At 37.2% G+C, this 20,228-nt stretch overlaps 1 protein-coding gene across 3 annotated transcripts in view; it reads left to right on the forward strand.

The window, feature by feature from the left end:
• Window positions 1-18,599, forward strand: part of KMT2E (lysine methyltransferase 2E (inactive)) — a 93,495-nt gene extending 74,896 nt beyond the window's left edge. For 2 of the 3 annotated variants that reach the window (XM_065938556.1, XM_065938555.1), the window contains 12 exons: window positions 5,377-5,541; window positions 6,109-6,417; window positions 9,883-10,137; window positions 10,290-10,434; window positions 11,084-11,334; window positions 11,726-11,782; window positions 11,930-12,493; window positions 13,722-14,011; window positions 14,916-15,004; window positions 15,113-15,238; window positions 15,412-15,509; window positions 16,359-18,599. In XM_065938556.1, coding sequence (XP_065794628.1) covers window positions 5,377-5,541; window positions 6,109-6,417; window positions 9,883-10,137; window positions 10,290-10,434; window positions 11,084-11,334; window positions 11,726-11,782; window positions 11,930-12,493; window positions 13,722-14,011; window positions 14,916-15,004; window positions 15,113-15,238; window positions 15,412-15,509; window positions 16,359-17,852 — 3,843 coding nt within the window. In that variant the 3' untranslated portion in view covers window positions 17,853-18,599. The remainder of the gene's footprint in view (window positions 1-5,376; window positions 5,542-6,108; window positions 6,418-9,882; window positions 10,138-10,289; window positions 10,435-11,083; window positions 11,335-11,725; window positions 11,783-11,929; window positions 12,494-13,721; window positions 14,012-14,915; window positions 15,005-15,112; window positions 15,239-15,411; window positions 15,510-16,358) is intronic. The other variant, XM_065938557.1, reaches the window with a different exon arrangement.
• The last annotated feature ends 1,629 nt before the right edge of the window (window positions 18,600-20,228 follow it).

The raw sequence follows: 20,228 nt of genomic DNA on the forward strand, positions 1-20,228 counted from the left end.
AAAGATTTAAATTAAAAAGGTTTACTTCCCCTCTTCTGCCCCATTTATAATTAAGTGAAAGTAACCTTCTTTATATATAGTATCTTCTAATATTGTTTTCAAAATAATTTTCTACAACCTTATGGAAAGACTGTATGTACCTTGGGAATAGTCTGGGTAATACTTGATGACTGTTTGCGACCCCAAGGACTATACAGTCCATGGAATTCTCCAGGCCAGAATACTGGAGTGGGTAGCCGTTCCCTTCTCCAGAGGATTTTCCCAACCCAGGAATTGAACTGAGGTCTCCCGCATTGCAGGCGGATTCTTTACCAGCTGAGCCACCAGGGAAGCCCAAGAATACTGGAGTGGGTAGCCTATCCCTTCTCCAGTGGATCTTCCTGATCCAGGAATTGAACCGGGGTCTCCTGCATTGCAGGCAGATTCTTTACCAGGGAAGCCTGTGATTCCAGTGGTCTTCACACTTAGGAGAGAAATTTGAGACCAAGGGCATGAAAGAATAGTTACTTAGGTGTGAAGTTCTTGAACCTATTAAGCATTTAGGACAATCTAAAATTGTGTATCACTAAAATATAAATTGCATAAGGGCAAGGGTTTGTAATTTTATTCATTGTCACAGCCATAGCTTCTAGGGGATAAAAGATGTCTGGCTTTTGTAAAAGTAGGTGGTCAATAAATGAGCTAAACACTAAATGTTCCTGGCTACCATTTGAAGAAAGCTATATAGATAGGCCCATGCGTGTGAACCAAGTTAAGCTTCCTTATAGTCCAGGCAGTGCCCTGGAGGTCCTACCAGGATGCAGGATTCCCGTTTTCTCAATATTGATCTTTGACATCAAAAAGTATTCCATGGAATTCTAAGATGTTTTGTGAAAGAGCTTTGTGGCTAGTTGAGTTTAGTAAACAATATACCTTGTCCCCAACTTGGAGATTTCCAGTATACATGGTATGTTTAAATGCTTTTGAGAAATTCTGTTTGTCAGCATTTCCTAAACTTGTATTAATACATCCTTGCAATTTGTTGTGGTGTTGACACCTTTGTCATACCACAAATTTTCATTCCATATAAAAAACAGACTCAGAAAACATACTCTGTAGAATCCATGCTCTTACTAATGCCTCCAGGAAGTGACTTGGTTTAGATCATTTTAGAAGCTGTAAAAGGATTTCTAATAATAAATAGTAAAATATAAGCAGGGTAAATCTGCCAGAAAAGTCATCTGACATGTATTGTCCATCTCACTTTTCTCTCCTCACAACATTAATACTGATTACTAGTTTTAATTTTCTTATTTTCTCTCATCTGTGTTTAGGAATTATATCTTCAAATATGAGTAATCAATGAATGGGTAAACTAATCATAGTATTGAATAGCAAAAAGGAACCTGTTTATTTGTATAGGTTTTCTGTTCAAACAAAATGAGGACGTTCAGTTTCAGCTGCCTTAATTAAATCAAGATTTCCAAAATCTTGCTTAAAGATTTCATTACATGCCTTCAAATAATAGTGATATACATGGTTTATATAGTGTATACACAATATAGTGTATATAGTGTGTGTATATATGGTGTGTATATAGTGTATACACAGTACAAAAAATTGGATGTTTGTTATATGCTGAGCACCATCTAAAGTACTGGGTGAACAAAGAAGGCAAGGGTCCTATTCTGGAGCAGCTTTCATGGAGGATGGGGTATAAGGAAAAACATCAAACAGGAAACAGCATGATGAGGTTAAATTAAATCATGTGGTAGAGAAGAAATGGAGATATTCTTATGGAACAATTTTATTGGTAAGCAATAATGTTACCCATTTTTTAAAAATTAGTTTCTAATTCCTTTTTGAAAGGACAAGGGAAGTTATTTGAATAAAGTGTGAAAGTGTTAGTCGTTCAGTTGTGTCCAACTCTTTGCAACCCCATGGACTGGAGCCTGCCATGCTCCTCTGTCCATGGAATTCTCCAGGCAAAAATATTGGTGTGGGCAGCCATTCGTTTCTCCAGAGGATCTTCCCAGCACAGGGATCAAACCCAGATCTCCTGCATTGCAGGCAGATTCTTTACCGTCTGAGCCACCAGAGAAGCCCCTAGTTGAGTAAGAAGTCTTTTCCTTTCTCTATTTCAAGTTGTAAGAGTAATTTGGCAGGTTGGCCCTGCCATTTCCCTTTCCTTTAAAATGCAAACTTTGTTGTTTTAAAGAGCTACTTCCTACTTGGTTGCAAGGTAAAAAAAAGAAAAAAGTAAATCACAAGTACCTAAATGTCTTCATTTTCTGTATCCTTCTTAATTCTTACATCCTACTAGCAGATTTCCTTCCAAAGCTACTATAAGGCATCTGCAGTGCATAAACTTATTTTCACTCTGCTTCAGATTACCAAATGTCTCTATATTGTAGTGAATTTTAATGGTTTACTCAGTTTATATTTTCACTGTGATATTGTATAGAACTTTAATTCATGTTCTTTATTTATGTAATTCTTGAACTATATGGACCTTAGGCTTTCACTATTTGTTGAATAGGGAACTTAGACAAGAAGATCTCTGTAATCTCTTCCAAGTACAAAGTTATGTGATTTCAAATTACATTTGTCCTCCAATGTGTTTACACTGAAGTAAACACTTAAGTGTTTATACTTAGTGAAGCACTAAGTTGGAATAAAAATTCTCACTGAACCCATCCTTAAATGATTAAAACCCTATAAAAAGGGACATATTTTTTTTTTTAAGGGATATTATTAAACAGACTTTCTTACAAAGCTTTCTGCTGACAAAAACTACTCGTTATGCCTTACGGTAAAGCACATAAACTGAGAAATAAGTCCTAAAAGCCATCTGTCGATCTCATCAGAGATCTCTCCTAGTTTACTTTAGCACCTAACCCTCCAGCAGTAACAGCAGTGTGTCAGTTCAGCCCTGTGTGATTCTGATTCTATGTCAGGGTCTAACAAGTGCCAAGAACACAGAGAATAAAAATGACTTTTTGAGGTCTCAGCAGTCACTGGCTTGGAAAGAGTCTGGATAATTTAACAAGTACATCCTAGTGGTAGGCTTACATGACAAGTATCACCTAAACTACATCAAGCCCTGATGTTAGGGTCTATGAACAGTCTGCTGGAGGTAATTAAGACTCCTAATTTCTAGTCCCCTGCACAATCAGCTTATAATTATCTCAAGTTACATATAAAACTTTATTATTCAGTTAGATCTATAAAGTGGGTGGTAAATTTTCAGTGATTAGATATTGTATATCTGGTTGTGTGTGTCAATGTATTAGATTCTTGAATATACAAGCTGAATGATATGTGGAGTTTAAAAGTAGATTAGTAACTATTTTTTTTTTTTCACATAATCAAAGGTATGTTTACATTTTCTAACGTGTGTTTTTTAAGACGAAACTAGTTTAAAGCTGTTAGGATACCTGTTTAGTGCTTTCAGTTAATAGTAACTGTAGGAAGAGTTATGCTTTTTATGTAGTATGTCAGTGGTTGGTAATTGGAAAGAAGAGCAAATCAGAAGTCAGGAAACTTGGATAACAATTATGGTTCTGCCTTTTAGAGATTCACTTAATATTCATGGGCTTTGGTTTCTTCAGCAGTGTAGGACTGGTAATTTTTAAGATCCTAACTAGCTCAAAAAGATTGAATCACCTTTAAATAAAGGATTTTGCTTTACTGTCAGTTCTGTTTTTTTCAATTTTTTTTTCAATTTTTAAATGAATGAATTTTGTCTTTACACCAAATAATTTTCTCTCTCTCACTCTAAAACAAGTGAATAATGGATTATGTCAAAGACACTTCTTTTTGCATAAGTTCATATTTATCTTAGAAAATCTTGAATAATTGCGGATTAGAAAATACCTTTTTTGGGTGCCTGGCTTGTGGGTAAATTGTTTTACACATAAAATGATTCTTGCTAAGACTAGTCTGTTTCTTTTGGAAAGGTATACTTTTCTCAGATTTATTTTTAAATTTATAAGCACAATAATGAATCCTGTCTCTTTCTACCCCCCCAATCAACAGGTGAAGCAATTATGAAAATCACATTTTTTAGTTACTCCAGACTTCTAAATTTAGGGTTTTAGAAAAGTCCTAATATATGGAGAAAGGATTTTTATAAAGAGCCATAGATGAATGGCAGTTGAGTAAAGTGAGTTATAAGACTAGAGAGACATGAATTAGCTGAAGAATGCAGCTTTAAAACTTCCAGTAAAAATAATCTTTTGTTGTGTTGTTTATTTTAATGTCTTATTAATCATCCCAGACCAAGAAAGCTAAAGATGCAGATATCTGTCCATGAACAAGTAATCTTACCTCTTTGAATCTCAGTTTCCTTACCTGTAAAAGAGGGTGAAGATAATGCATTTATAAGACCAACACATTTGCAGTATGGTAGTTTGTTTTACCATCTGAGCTACCAGAGAAGCCCTTAACTAACTAGAAAGTTCTCAGAGGGGTTTGTTTATAGATTTCCCTTATCTAGTATAACAAAGGAAAAAAAATACAGGAAAGAGTTAATAATAGCTTCCTTCCTGTGGGTATTTTGATGCTTGAATATCTGCTAATTACTCGAACTCAAAAGCTCCAATGTTGAGATGATCATGCAGCCAGATCTTGAGTTACTGATCTTTCCCACATCAACGATGACAAAGGAAGAAAGACAAGTGGATCTGAACCTCAGGACCTGGGCAGTTGATGGACCTGCTTCTTGTTTCTAGTTGAAACCAGAAGCATTTACCAGGCCCACTGGCCAACGCTCTGGGTCTTGCTTTAATGTTCTCTCTCCAAAGAGAACTGATGCTCAAAGGAATTTGTGCTGTTCCTTAGTCTGCCTTGGGAAGAGCAGAAGGTAGAGGAATGCCTCATAGGAATTATAATGGAAGACGAGAGAACCGAAGTAGAGATAATAAATAGCACTTGTGGAATGCGTACCATTTTTCAAGTAAGGTTGGAAAACTTCATAGAGACTTTGTATTTGAACTCATTAACAATTCAGTGAAGTATTGTTAGCCACACAAGGTTATTATGTTGCTTGGGGTCATGGATAGTCATGATTTTAACCCCGGTCTTCACCCCACAATATCCTGCTATGACATATCAATATATTCACTTCTTAAATTTATAGGAATTTAACTCTTTCAACATATCACCTTACGAATTTTGCTCTTTATGAAATACATTTGTAATGACAGGGTTTACCAAGATGTTTGGAATTCTCAGAAATGGATATAAATGTTCTTTTATCCCTTATTTATCATCAGTTGAAGTGTTTTACTATTAAACACCATCATAGGAATTTTTTTTAATTTGCTATGAACATTTGGATTTTGAATTTTCTTCAGAGCAATATTTATTATGTCTCTTAAAATTTAAATTTCACAGACAAGAGAAGAAAGGAAAATGGAAGCAATTCTGCAAGCTTTTGCCAGACTTGAAAAAAGAGAGAAGAGAAGAGAACAAGCTTTGGAAAGAATCAGCACAGCCAAAACGGAAGTTAAAACTGAATGTAAAGACGCACAGACTGTCAGTGATGCCGAAGTTATTCAGGTATTGCTTCTCAGGGCTACTTTTTTTCTTTTTTTTTTATGTTTGTTGTTTTCTTTTTTTAATGAAACTAGAGCGCTGCTTACAAAAATCTGCCTGAGCCCTCGGCCCAGCCCCTTCACAGTTCCCTTGGCTCAGCCTCTCCCCAACTCACAGGAACTTGAACACGGTGGGTGTGGAACAGCCATCAACTCCATCAACTCCTCGAGGAGAGAGGCCCTGGGAAGGACCCTGAGCCCTCGGTGGGTGACGGATGAGGGTGGTCCATGCCACTGCGGCTCTCAGGCCACCACACTTAACCACTTTCTAATAGAATCTTCACAATTACATCTCTAAAGAATTTTTGATGTGATATTAGCCTTTCAACAGCATTTTTCAAATCCTTTGAGAACTTAAGACTTCAGATATGAGACTTGCTTTGTTTTTGAATAAGGAAACTTTTATGTCAATTTACAGAATTCATAAATTTGAGGAAGTTATCTTCTGAGACCGATTGATACCATTAGAGTTCAACTACTATCTTATACAAACATGTTGTTCAAAGTTCCATTCTTTTGTATTTTGAATTAGGAACAAGCAAAAGAAGAAACTGCTAGCAAGCCAACCCCAGCCAAAGTAAATAGAACTAAACAGAGAAAAAGTTTTTCTCGGAGTAGGACTCACATTGGACAGCAGCGTCGGAGACACAGGACTGTCAGTATGTGTTCGGATATCCAACCGTCTTCTCCTGACATAGAAGTTAGCTCACAACAAAACGATGTGGAAAATACTGTAGTTGCAATAGAACCAGAAACTGAAACTGCACTAACAGAAATAATTACTGAAAATGAAGTTCCAGTACTTAATAAATGTCCAACAAAGTACCCTAAAACAAAGAAGGTATGATTCTTAATGAATGTAAGAACTGTTGTCTAACAAGTGTCTCATGATGTTAAATATATTCATGTTTTAGGAATTAAGGCTATAACATTTCATTAGGAAGAGTGATAAGAGTCATTTTTTTTTTTAAGAGTCATGGTTTTTATACTTCTAAACATTTTAAAGAGAATTGTAAAAATATATTTGATATATCAAGACTTCCTTTTAGTATTGCAATTATGATTTCTAATGATTTCCTTTTGCCTACTCTATGTACTGAAACTGTATTTCTCAGGAATGACTGGTTTGAGACATTATCTTTTCTTTATACATATAATATATATATTAATAAATTTTGTGGTATATAGGTAATTACAAGAATTAAATGTTAAGAAATTGATTTTCATAGAATGTACTAAGGATTTGAAAATGTATAAAGGGTAGTTTTAGTTTTGTTGGAATATAGTTGATTTACAGTGCTGTGTTAGATGAACAGCAGTGATTCAGTTGTAGATACATTCATTCAAGATTCTTCTCTCATATAGAGTATCACAGAATATTGAGTTTCCTGTGCCATACCGTAGGTCCTTGTTGGTTGTCTGTTTTATATATAGACAGAGAATCTATATACACAGAAACATTAGTGTGTGTGTTCATCCCAGCTTCTGATTTATGCCCCCCACCACTGGCTTAGATGGTAAGGGATCTACTTGCAATGCAGGAGGCCTGGGTTCAATCCCTGGTCAGGAAGATCCCTTGGAGAAGGAAATGGCAACCCAATGCATTCTTCTTGCCTGGGAAATCCCTTGGGCAGAGGAGCCTGGCAGACTGCAGTCCATGGTGTTGCAGAGTTGGGCATGACTGAGGAACTAACACCTCCTCCCCATCCACATTTCCCCTTTAGTAACCATTAAGTTTGTTTTCAATTCAGTACCTGTAAATCTGTTTTGTAAATAAGTTCATTTGTTTTTTTAAACTAGATTCCACATGAGTGACATCACATGATATTTGTCTGTGACCGCCTTCACTCCGTATGATAATCTCTAGATCCATCCATGTTGCTGTAGGCATTATTTCATTCTTTTTTATGGCTGAGTAAATACTCCATCGTGTGTGTGTACACACATCTTTAACCATTCAGTGGACATGAGGTTGCTTCTATGTCTTGGCTGTTGTAAACAGTGCCGCTGTGAACACTGGGGTACATGTATCCTTTCTGATTAGTTTCCTGCAGTTATATGCTCAGGAGTGGGATTGCAGGGTCATATGGTTGCTCTGGTTTTAGGTTTTTAAGGAATGTCCATAGTGATTGTACCAATTTACATTCTCATCAGCTGTGTAGGAGGGTTCCAGGAAGGGTAGTTTTACATCAACTTATTAATAAAAATCTTTCAAAAACTACTGTCAGTTTTAATAAAGCCATTGAGGGAAACAGTTCACTGAGATCAACCACCTTGAGCTTTATAGGAACCTCAGAAATAACACACCACCATTATGAAGCTTTGTTTTACTCCCATTCTGAGTATAGTGGATTGGAGCAGAATACCAAAGTGGTAATCCTTAGACTCTTTGGGGAATGGGGTAGATCATAAATGAATCCTTGTTATATTGTTTACAACAAAGTAGTTCAAAACCAAATTTATCTCCTTTTTGTTTTACCAAATTCAGTATAGTTTGTAGGTACTATGAAACCATGAGAAGTAATTTAGTAAATTTAGTAAAAACCTAGTTTGAATCTGCAAGTATATTGTAATGGCTGGATGGAGGTAAGAGCTAAAATTACAGCTCTGATTTGAAGTCTGTGCTCACGTTTTTGCACTCTGGATCCTGAACAAGCAAGCTAGTACTTGCTTTTGAAAATGACCATTATTTTTGCCCACTTTGGAAGGACAAAAAGTAACCATAAATTTTCTTTATAATTTGGATTCGTGAGGAAGAAAACAGATTCATGTTTAAAAGAAAAGCTGTCTTTGGGAATCCTCTAGCAGTTCTGAGCTCTCACTGCTGAGGGCCCAGGTTCAATCCCTAGTCACAAGCCATGTGATGCAGGAAAAAAACAACTACTTTCTTGATGACACATTATGACTTAAACCCTGCTCTTTAATTACTAAACTGTTGTGGGGCTACAGATTTAATCTCCTGGTCTGAGATACAGGTTCCTATATCCTGATATTGTTTAAAAAAACACCTTTCCCCCACAGGTTTTGCTTACGATATATACTGTTATTTTAAACAACATAGTGTTTGACAAGAATACCAAATGATCCTGAATTCCCATAATGTAAAAGCGTCCTTCACTTAGTGCACAGCACTTACTCTGTGCCAGGTACTGTGAGAAGAGCTTTGGTTATTTAACTCTTTTAATAATAACCCTACTTGTAGAGCTAGTTTCTATTATAACCCTTCTTTTATAGGTCAGGATTAAGACGGAGAAAAGTTACATAACTTGCTGGAGGTCATGGTGTAAGTGGCAGTCTGGTTGCAGAATCCCAAGTGCTTTAGCACTGCCGTTCGTTTTCTTTTTCTCCCACACTTAAGTCTTGCTGTTATTAATCTCTGTTCAGTGTTAGCCTGATTTAGTGCTGCATTCTATTGCCTGTCCTAGAAAGGAAGTTTAAATACATGGAAAAAGAGAGAGAAAGAAAAGATGCCAAAATGCTTATCTGGAGTATTTCTGGAAGTCAGGATGTGGGTAGATATTAATGTGTGTTTCTGTATGTGTGAGAATGTATGTTTAAATACATATACACCTGTTTTTCTACATATATTTTTATTATAAATGGTATTTGTAGAAAATGATAGAGAAGATATAAATGCCCACACAGCAAAGAAAATGTGCTTGTGCTGACAAATTGTAATCCTTATTTTCATGACCATTACACCTGAACTTTACTGACTAGTTTTTTTTGTTTTTTAAAGAAAAAGGTGAGGATATTCAGATATATTCATGTAGCCAATAAAGACTGAATTATTATGTACAATGTAGATCCAAAAACCTCAACAGAATTAAGGAATATGTGAATTTTCAAAGCATGGGAACTTAAAAGATTTCAAACCCTGTAAATCAACAGTGATTGTCAATGACAACAGCTTTAAAGGAAAAATCATATGCACTGGCCTCACCTAGAGATTCTGATGGGTAGCCATGGTAAAAGAGCACTGCCTCATGTCTGACAGACATTTTCCACATAATACAGAAGCAGTAACAAACCTAACTTTAGAATTTGTGTTTTTAAGGTGGTATTGAGGTGTCGTAGATTTTTACTATTTTATGAAAATATTTATACAAGTATTACTGTGTAAAAAATTTTAGTAATAAGAGTGGATAACCAAGGAAATGCAGAATAACTTATATTGACTTTTTGAACATCGAATATGAGTGATTTAAATTAATTGTTTTAGATGTCAGTTTTCAACTTGCTGTTCAAATACTGTATAGGAGAAACTGTATAATTATATAGTGATTCAAATTTTGTTTCTGTCTAGCACTTGGTCAGTGAATGGTTAAGTGAGAAGAATGAGAAGACAGGAAAACCTTCAGACAGCCTTTCAGAGAGGCCTCTGCGCATAACTACAGATCCTGAAGTACTAGCTACACAGCTCAATTCTCTACCAGGTCTCACGTACAGTCCTCATGTATACTCTACTCCTAAGCACTATATCAGGTTCACTTCACCATTCCTTTCAGAAAAAAGGAGAAGAAAGGAACCTCCTGAAAACATATCTGGCTCATGCAAAAAGGTAAACTTTGCTTTGGATGTGAAAATCTAGTTTGAGCCAATGCCAGTCTGATTCCATACTACCAACTCTTGGTAGTGAAGTACTTTTGGAATTGGCTGTACCATTAAAGCTGCAAACTGACTTCTGTTCACTTATTGTTTTGTGTATTTCAGCGGTGGTTGAAACAAGCTCTGGAAGAGGAAAACTCAGCAATTTTACATAGATTTAATTCACCCTGTCAAGAAAGATCCAGAAGTCCTACAGTCAATGGTGAAAATAGAAGTCCACTACTACTAAATGATAGCTGTTCCCTTCCAGGTAGAACTTCTTTTCAGTGTTGTTTTAGTGTGGAGAATGTAACAGGATGTATATAGCATATATATATATAAATAAAACATATATATGCATATTTATTCTAATTATTATATACCTTACAAAAGCAGCACAGATTCTTTACCATCTGAGCTACCAGGGAAGCCCAAAAGTAGCGCATTGTTTTGTGTGTGTGTGCGTGTGTGTGTGTGTGTGTGTGTGTGTTTTCCCCCCTCTTTTCTGCCTCCAACGTTTTGGATGAAGATAGATATAGACATGAAAACTAGAATTTGTAGTACCATGTATGTTGGGGCTTATGGTTGAATTTTGGGCCTAGTTAGCCATCTGTTTTTCAGATTCAAAAGGACTCTTAGAAATCAGTTAAATTAACAGCTGTACTTCCAAGATTTCTTAGCAACCTCTAGCCCTGTAAGCCTTCTGGCAAGGTAATGGTTGGTACTGCTGAAACTAGGGGCAGGAGAATGGGGGTGGGGAGAGATTGCTTCATGTTACTTTTATCTTTGAAAACCTTCAAATTTAGTTTTGGGGTGAAAATCATCATGACAATTGTCAATGTTTTGTGCTTTCCCAAAATGCATTACAGATTGTAGCAAATGTCAGCAGTATAATTTATAATTTATTATTTTACCAACAGATTTAACTACACCACTGAAAAAACGAAGACTTTATCAGTTGCTAGATTCTGCTTACTCAGAAACCTCTACACCTACTCCTTCACCATATGCTACACCAACTCACACAGATATTACTCCTACAGACCCGTCATTTTCCACTCCTCCACGGATAAAGTCAGATGATGAAGCTTGTAGAAATGGTTATAAGCCCATATATTCACCAGTTACACCAGTAACTCCTGGCACACCAGGAAATACCATGCACTTTGAGGTGAGAAACTTACATGGCAAAAACAAAAGCCCATGGGGATGGGGTTTCTTTAATAGCTGTTCTCTCCTTTTAATAAATAGTGTAACCTTTAATAATAGTTTTTAAGGAACTAAGTGAAAACTTTTGAACTTCCATTTATGTGAATTTAAACTTTATTTTTTTTATTCAAACAAACATAACTTTCATTTTATTGATCTATAGAAGTCAGACTAAATGACTATATCAAACTGACTTTAAAGCCAAAACTATAAGGACAATGGAAATAAAAAAGTTTAAAACCAAAGTGTTTTCGTAACACTTTGTAGTAGTAGTTTCTCATAAGTTTCATTTCTGTAAATATGGATTTAGTTATATATTTTAATTTTCAATTCTGCTTTTGTCTTTTATGTAGAATATTTCTTCCCCAGAAAGTTCTCCAGAAACTAAGAGACGCACTTATAGTCAAGAGGTAAGGAGATGTTAAGTAAGATTTTTTTAATTGGTGGCTTTTTCTTAGTATCATTATTTTGCTTAAATTATTGGTAGTTTTAATGTAAGTAGCTTCCAAATGTGGTTATTTGTGTAATTTTTTTTTTTTTTTTAATTCTGTAAACAGGGATATGACAGATCATCAACCATGTTAACATTGGGGCCTTTTAGAAATTCTAATTTAACTGAACTGGGTCTGCAAGAAATAAAGACTATTGGCTATGGCAGCCCTAGGAGTAGGACTGAAATCAACAGGCAGTGCCCTGGAGAAAAGGAACCGGTGTCAGATCTTCAACTGGGACTCGATACAGTCGAGCAAACTGCCTTACATAAAACCATGGAAACTACTACACATGACAGGACTGATTCTAACAGCCAACTGGAATCTGCTCACTCGGGTCGGGGCCCACTGTATTCTTCCTGGGTAAAGAGTCCTGAGAGAACAGGCGTTAACTTCTCAGTAAATTCCAACTTGAGGGACCTGACACCCTCACATCAGTTGGAGGTTGGAGGCGGCTTCCGAATAAGTGAGTCAAAGTGCCTGATGCAGGATGATTCTAGAGGCATGTTTATGGAAACACCTGTGTTTTGTACTTCAGAAGATGGGCTTGTATCTGGTTTCGGACGGACTGTTAATGACAATTTGATCGACGGAAGTTGCACACCCCAGAATCCACCACAAAAGAAAAAGGTTACAAATTTAACAATTTATAGTCCTTTTAATAGTGTTTTATTCATACTACTACTGAGGGTAATTAGTAGTTATTATGTAAGGCATTCATACTTTATTCATATTAAATTATTGATGTGTACATTTTTAAACCTTTTGTCAGTGCTCCATTGACTAGACACTGTTTGCAGAGAACTAAATTATTATAAGGATCATGGTTTCAGAGATCAAAAACTCAAGGTGATTACTTCACTTTGAGTAACTTTTAAAGATAATCACTTCCCAACCAAATAAATGGAACTGAGTACTATGTCTTCTTGGTGGTTTTGTCGCTAAGTCTGACTCTTGCGACCCCATGGACTGTAGCCTGGCCAGGCTCCTCCGTCCATGGGATTCTCCAGGCAAGAATATTGGAGTGGGTTGCTGTTTCCTTCTCCAGGGGATCTTCCTGACCCAGGGATTGAACTCTGGTCTTCTGCACTGCAGGCAGATTATTTTACTCACTGAGCTATGAGGGAAGCCCCATGTGTCTTATTTTACATAGAACACGAGGCCCTAAATGGAAGAAATGGCCTCTTTCCTCATCAGTAATACCTATAGTATTATTAGGCCATGGATATAAAAATATTTTGACAAGTATTGTACTAATATATTATATAAATAAATAGTTCCCTGTCCCTGATTTACCACCATTATTTGGTTGGCAGACATACTGAAACAATAAGAATGCCTTATTTCAGAGCAGTGGGAGAAGCTACAACACGTATTTATTTGTTAATAGGCTTATTGCTTTTCAAGTCAAAGAATTTTAGTGATGTGTGCTTTTAATTTTTATAACAGAGTCCAGTTGGCAACTTTGTGGGAAGCAATATAGTATAGTGGAAAGAGCACGGGCTTTCAAGTAAGACCTAGGTTCGAATCCCGGCTCCAACACTCACCAGCTGTGTGACCTTGAGTGAGTGAGTTACTCAATTTCCTCATCTGTAAAATGGGGATGATAATATACCTATTTCATAGGGTTGTTGTGAGGCTTAAATGACATAATGTATGTAAAATCATCTAAATACAATGCCTGGCATAAAGTAGGCATTTGCTAATTATTTATTATTGTTATTTGTTCGGAATCAAATTATTTTACATAATTTTCCTAATGTAAATATAATAATTCTCTTTAGAAAAAAGAATAGATTGTTTCTAATATTTAAAACAAGAATAAAAGATGTGCTTTTCCTTATCTTTCTTGCTTAAGGTTTCTCTGTTAGAATATCGGAAAAGACAACGTGAAGCTAGGAAAAGTGGCTCTAAGACAGAACACTTTGCCCTGGTTAGTGTATCACCTCACACAAGCGGAAACCTGAGCAGCAACAGTGCTGATGGGTGTGCCCACAGGAGTGAAAATGGGGAGCAGGTAGAAAGCACTGCTAGCCTACCTTTACCAACACCAGCTACAGTTTATCATGCTACTTCGGAAGAAACCAGCAATAACGGTACTGTTAAGGAAGCGTCTGCCAGTGAAAAGAATGAACCAGAAGTTCAATGGTAAGCTGCCTGTTTGGAAAAAAAAAAAAAAAACAGACCTCATTGGTAACTTTAGAACTACAAACAGTATACCTTCTTATGAAAGTAGTCTTTGTTATTTTATCTCCCAGTCAGTATCTTGGCTCATTTTGAATGGAGCTATACCTGTAAAGATTTGAACTATCTTATCCTGCAAAACAACAGATTTTTGTTAATCAGTCACTTCCTGTTTGTTGTTGTTCTCCTAAGGCTAAGCAGACAGTGGTTTGTAATATTAATTTTGACAGATCCATTTTGCTGATAGATAAGATTTTAAACCAAGATATTTATTTGCCTGTATCATTAAAGGTCCATTGTAGCTACTCCTTGATAATTTTCACATTTTTCAGACAAATACTCCTTTCCAAAGAACCTTTATCATAGCATCTCACAATTTGTTTACCACCCATATCATTACCTTGAAACAACCATGTTTTGTGTTTCTTCAAAAGGAATAGAAGAAGTTGGCTAGTGAGGGTCTTGGCAAAGGGCAGGAGGCCATGTGCATTTTACATCTTGGTCCTCTTAGCTCTGAGCTTCCTGCTAGCCTTCTAATCCAGACACAAGGTAAATTAGGGGGTATATTTGGTCCCTTTGGTAACTTGAAGTGATGGTCTGAATGTTAACATGCTACCCTTCAACAACCCCTTCTTCACCAAGAACTTGCTTAAGACAAAGGAATGGAGTCTGCTTGAGTTCTTCAAATAAATGATAAAAATCTCAGCATGGGAAGGTGTTGGGGGTACTATTTTCAAAACTTCACACCAAAGTATTTTCCTTAAGTGCCAAAGCCTTTATACCTGGGAGGATATGTTGACCATCAAGTGGCAAAAAATGATCTACCCAGCAATAACTTTTAAACTGATGATACGACTTGATTTTAAAGGACGGCCTCAACTTCAGTGGAGCAAGTGAGAGAGAGGAGTTATCAGAGAGCTCTGCTTCTCAGTGATCACCGAAAAGATAAAGACAGTGGTAAGTGAGCTTGTTCTTTTGCCAAAAAGTGGAGTCAGCTAATCACCCTGCACCCCGTCCTCTGCATTCCTAACGTTCTCTTCGGGTCTGCTTCTGCTTCATCTCTAGGGGCAGAGTCACCATGTGTCCCATGTTCACCGAATCATGTTCCGTCTTCTCCTTCATCTCATTCAAATCACATTCCCCAGTTGCAACCCAAGGGCCCAGTCCCTTCTTTCAGTGAACTTACGGAAGGTCAGTAAGCAGATGACCTGTCACGGTGGTGGTTTTAAATACCTTTTAAAAGCATAAAGGAGAGAGCCTTTCTAGACGTTGGTTTGAATTAATAGAATGTACATTGAAGTATTAGTAAAAGGAAATATTTATCATGTAATTTTACATTTTCTGTGATTCCTTATGCTTTACAGATCCTGATCCTGAAAATCTAGAACCCACAACTACAAATGAATGCCCATCCCCAGATACTTCCCAAAATACTTGTAAAAGTCCTTCAAAAATGAGCAAGGTAATAACATTGACCTTTGAACGTGAAAGTTCCACTTCTGAAAAGTGGGTGGTAAAAGCACACCTGGAGATTTTTGTGCTGTACCCAAGTATCAGTTTGTGATTTCTAGACATTTTTCCTGTTAAAGTTCCAACGTGGTAAACACTTCAGCTGCTTATGTTTTGCTTCAGCAGTTTCACCCCTTCCTTATGCTGGTGTCTAGGAAATTTAGAGTGTGTTCATGAAATATTTGACCAGTCAGTTAATTCTCTAAAAACAAAAGGTCAGATGACACTCATTTCAAAGAAATGCTATCTCTGTCCTGGATCATGAATACATGATAACCTAATGGGGCAATGTCTTTGGAAACTGATAACAAGGCAATCTGATCTTTTTCCTTAAAGAATATCATTATATATTCACATACTCTCATACTTGGATTATCTGTATTGAACAATGAAAAGGTATTAGGAATGAAAACAGTTGGGGGTGGGGGGCAAGTTTATCAACCCCAAACAGATTTGTCATTAGGTTGAGTATAGAAATTTAAATTACAGAATTGAAACTTGCCTCAAGTGTTTAAGGTGCTTAGGGGAAGAATGGAGATTAATTTCCTTAATTTGTGTTCAATGAAAATTTGGGGAAGTTGAAGGTTATTATCAGAACTTGTTGAACTACTTAAAAAACTGGCTTTTTAATATCCGAAACCTCTGTGGTTGTCTTCAGACCTATCTTATTCCCTGCCCCTTTTAAAATGAATAATATAAACATTCATTATATTAAATATATAAAATGAATGTTATAATAATAACAAACCTCAATGTATACAGAATGTTTCATAACTTTATATAATTTGTTTTCTTTACATAGCCTGGTTCACCTGGACCTGTAATTGCTGTTCAGCCACATGGGAAAATACTTACAAAACCAGATTCCCATTGGGAGGGAACAGTTATTGTATCTGAAGCTGAGAATGGTGTCCACCTGAAAACAGAACTCCATCAAAAACAGCTGTCAAATAACCCCCAAGCACTTTCAAAGAACCATCCTCCACAGCCAGTCGTTCGCTGTTCCTCTGAGCAACTTTCACAGAAGCTGCCTTCTGCACCCATGAAGTTGCACTGTCCTCCTTCACCTCACATAGAAAATCCTCCGAAGTCATCGACGCCTCACACGCCTGCACAGCATGGTTATCTCTCACCAAAGCCTCCGACACAGCAGTTAGGCTCTCCCTACAGGCCTCACCATTCACAGTCACCTCAAGTTGGAACACCTCAGCGAGAGCCTCAAAGAAATTTTTACCCAGCTGCCAGTACTCAGCAGGCAACTTCTGGAGCATTATTTACACAGACACCCTCAGGACAATCTTCGGCAACATACAGTCAGTTTAATCAGACAAGTCTGAGCAGCACGGCACCACCCCCTCCGCCCCCTCCACCCCCTTCTTCTTCGTCTTATTATCAAAACCAGCAGCCCTCTGCAAACTTTCAGAATTATAATCAGCTTAAAGGTAGTCTTTCCCAACAAACTGTGTTTACATCAGGACCAAATCAAGCACTTCCTGGCACCACAAGCCAGCAAACAGTTCCAGGACACCACGTTACTCCAGGGCATTTTCTGCCTTCTCAGAACCCTCCTGTTCACCACCAAACTGCTGCTGTAGTCCCGCCCCCTCCTCCGCCACCACCTGCGCCAGGACCACACCTTGTTCAACAGCCGAGTTCCCACCAGCCACACTCTGTAGCACATGTAGTGGGGCCTGTTCACGCTGTCACCCCCGGATCGCATATTCATTCTCAAACTGCTGGACACCATTTGCCACCACCCCCTCCACCTCCTGGTCCTGCCCCTCATCACCATCCACCGCCCCACCCTTCCTCGGGACTCCAAGGTCTACAAGCACAACACCAGCATGTGGTAAATTCAGCCCCTCCACCACCCCCTCCTCCTCCGCCTTCCAGTGTTCTGGCTTCTGGGCATCACACCACATCAGCTCAAGCCTTACACCATCCACCTCATCAAGGACCTCCACTTTTTCCTTCAAGTGCCCATCCAGCTGTCCCACCGTATCCCTCACAGGCTACACATCACACCACTCTGGGACTGGGACCCCAACACCAGCCTTCTGGAACAGGGCCACACTGTCCACTACCAGTTGCAGGTCCTCATCTCCAGCCCCAGGGACCAAACAGCATTCCCGCACCTCCCGCTTCAGGGTTCTGTCCTCACCCTGGCTCTGTGGCCCTGCCACATGGGGTCCAAGGACCTCAGCAGGCATCTCCAGTGCCTGGACAGATTCCAATTCACAGAGCACAGGTGCCACCGACATTTCAGAACAATTACCATGGTTCGGGGTGGCATTAAAGTGGACTTCAAAAACATTTTTTAATGTTCTGTAAGATAAACTGTATATTTCATATGTACCTGTTAAGGTACTTTTTAAAGCTTGTACATGAAACTTTGTATAAAAAAAGAAAAAACACCAGTGCTCTTTCATTGTATTTTTCCCATTTTTGCTTTTTAAAATTCCTTAAAAATGTGCTGTTAAGCCAGTGTTAGTATCTTTTATTTTGTAAGTGAACATTCCAGCTGTTTTCTGGCAGTAGATTTGATGCTACATGATCTTTAAATTTTATTGTTGCAGTTAAAATTCATTTAGTGAATGTTTTCTATATTATTTTATACATATGCATTAACCACACAGCTAAGTAATGGCAGTATGAGGATTTTCTTTCTATCAGCAGTTCTGTGAGTGCATCTTAGGTATAAAAAAAATGCAATACAGATTTTTATAGTTTGCTGTGAACATGGCTCATTTTGTTTTATCGGTTATTTGCAAGCAGAATGTAATTTAATGTATAAATGATTTTTAATGTCTCCTGACTGTAAATACTGCATTTCTTTTGCGTATATAATTGCTTACAGCTTTTCTCATTTGATATATAGCATTGTACATATGACAAGTCTTTGCAAAACTATGTGATCTTTGTGAAAGTAGTACAGTATATGGCTTTTAATTTCTTTTTTATTTTAAATATACTGTCACATTGAAGCACTGGTTGGGCATTTTAATTCATGTTAATAAACCACAATTATGTCAGTTTTACCAAATTGTCCTGAACAACTTCTGAGATTGGGGTCTGTTTAAGCGGTTTTTACAAAAGTTACCTTTTCCAGATAGTTTGTAAGGAGCCTTCCATTTTCTTTAGCAACTACTACATCAGTTGGACTGGACTGCGACAAGCATCAGGAAGCAGTAAAGGCTTGTTCCTGTAATGTTCCTACATGTTACCTCGCAGGAGCAAGAGCCACAGGAAACTACCATGCTACATCAATGCTACAAACATTCAGTTATATCTGACATCATTCGAGACGAATCCATTTCATTAAAGCAGCACATGATTCAATTATAGACTACAACTGTTTGAAAATACAGAGTATCTCACCTAAAAACAGGAATATCTCACTTGGGATGTGTTAGCACATGACTGAAATGTCCTACTGATGAATCAAAACTATGTGAAAACCTTACATTAACAAGAAACCTTAATTAACACAATACTGTCTAGCTATAGTATTTAAAAGAGTAGTAGGAAATTTGTTTTGGGTGTACAAAACTAAAGGAAAAAGGCATTATTTCTTAGCTAAGCAAAATGAAAATGGCTTCTCAAGTGAACATTTGATTGCTGAAATATAAAATATTATTTTGGAATAACACTTATTATCTTCTACCTCTCAGGAGGAGTAAGTATAACCAATAGAAGGGACAGTATTTGTCAACACATCTTTCATCATCCAATTGCTTAAAATTTGGCACAGTATATGAAATCTGTGTACTGGGGAAAAAAGTAGACAGACTAAAAATGACTAAGATTGGCAGTAATACGTTTTACACTTTTAATTTCCATTTCCTTTTAAAAATAGCTACATTAACATAGCGCTCTGCTTAGGGCTCAATCCTGATCATCTTCAAATTTTAAAAGAACTTAAGTCAACTTTGCCCTCTTTGATTAGCAGACAAAATTCTACTTATGGCATTCACTAAAGAAACATCTATCTGAGAAGAAAGAGCTTTACATCATCCACCGCCTTATAGTTTTAAACAGAAGACAAAGTCCCATAATGAACTGTCAGTATTCACACTTCTCTAAAAGGACTGGCCTGAAGATTTAATTCCTCATAGTTTTATATTTGCCTACTACATAAGTATACAGAAGCCTTTCTGTAAACTCCATTAATCTCTAAAAAAGTAATGGGAGAAAACTGGAATTTAAGAAGTATCCCAACAGAAACAGTAGTTTATCCTGGTTAGCTAGCTGTAGATGATCCAAGTACAGGAAGAAGCAAGTTAGTAAATCAGTTTTCACCTAGAAAGTTTACGCTTTTTTGGAGCTCCTATATCCACTTTTCCTCTGCCTTGGGGCAGTCCTAATTTCCAGCCAGACAGCTTCTGAATCTGCTATAATCACACATGTGATCCACTGCTTGTCATTTTCCATGAAGACTTCACATAGACTAGAGAAAGGAAAAGACAGGACATTCAACTAAAATCACTGACCTGGCTATAGTGTTCCGTATAACCAGTGGTTCTCACTGAGCTGATACGCATTCATCATCATCAAGCCACCAAGAATCTGCTAAAAACCAAACTATACCTAATACCTTTGCATATTCTTTCTAAAACAACTGCTTTTACATTTATAAACTAGCAGGCTATTTTATAAGTGAAAGATCCTAACA

The sequence above is a fragment of the Muntiacus reevesi genome, chromosome 6 (assembly GCF_963930625.1).
Source record: "Muntiacus reevesi chromosome 6, mMunRee1.1, whole genome shotgun sequence".
NCBI lineage: Eukaryota > Metazoa > Chordata > Mammalia > Artiodactyla > Cervidae > Muntiacus > Muntiacus reevesi.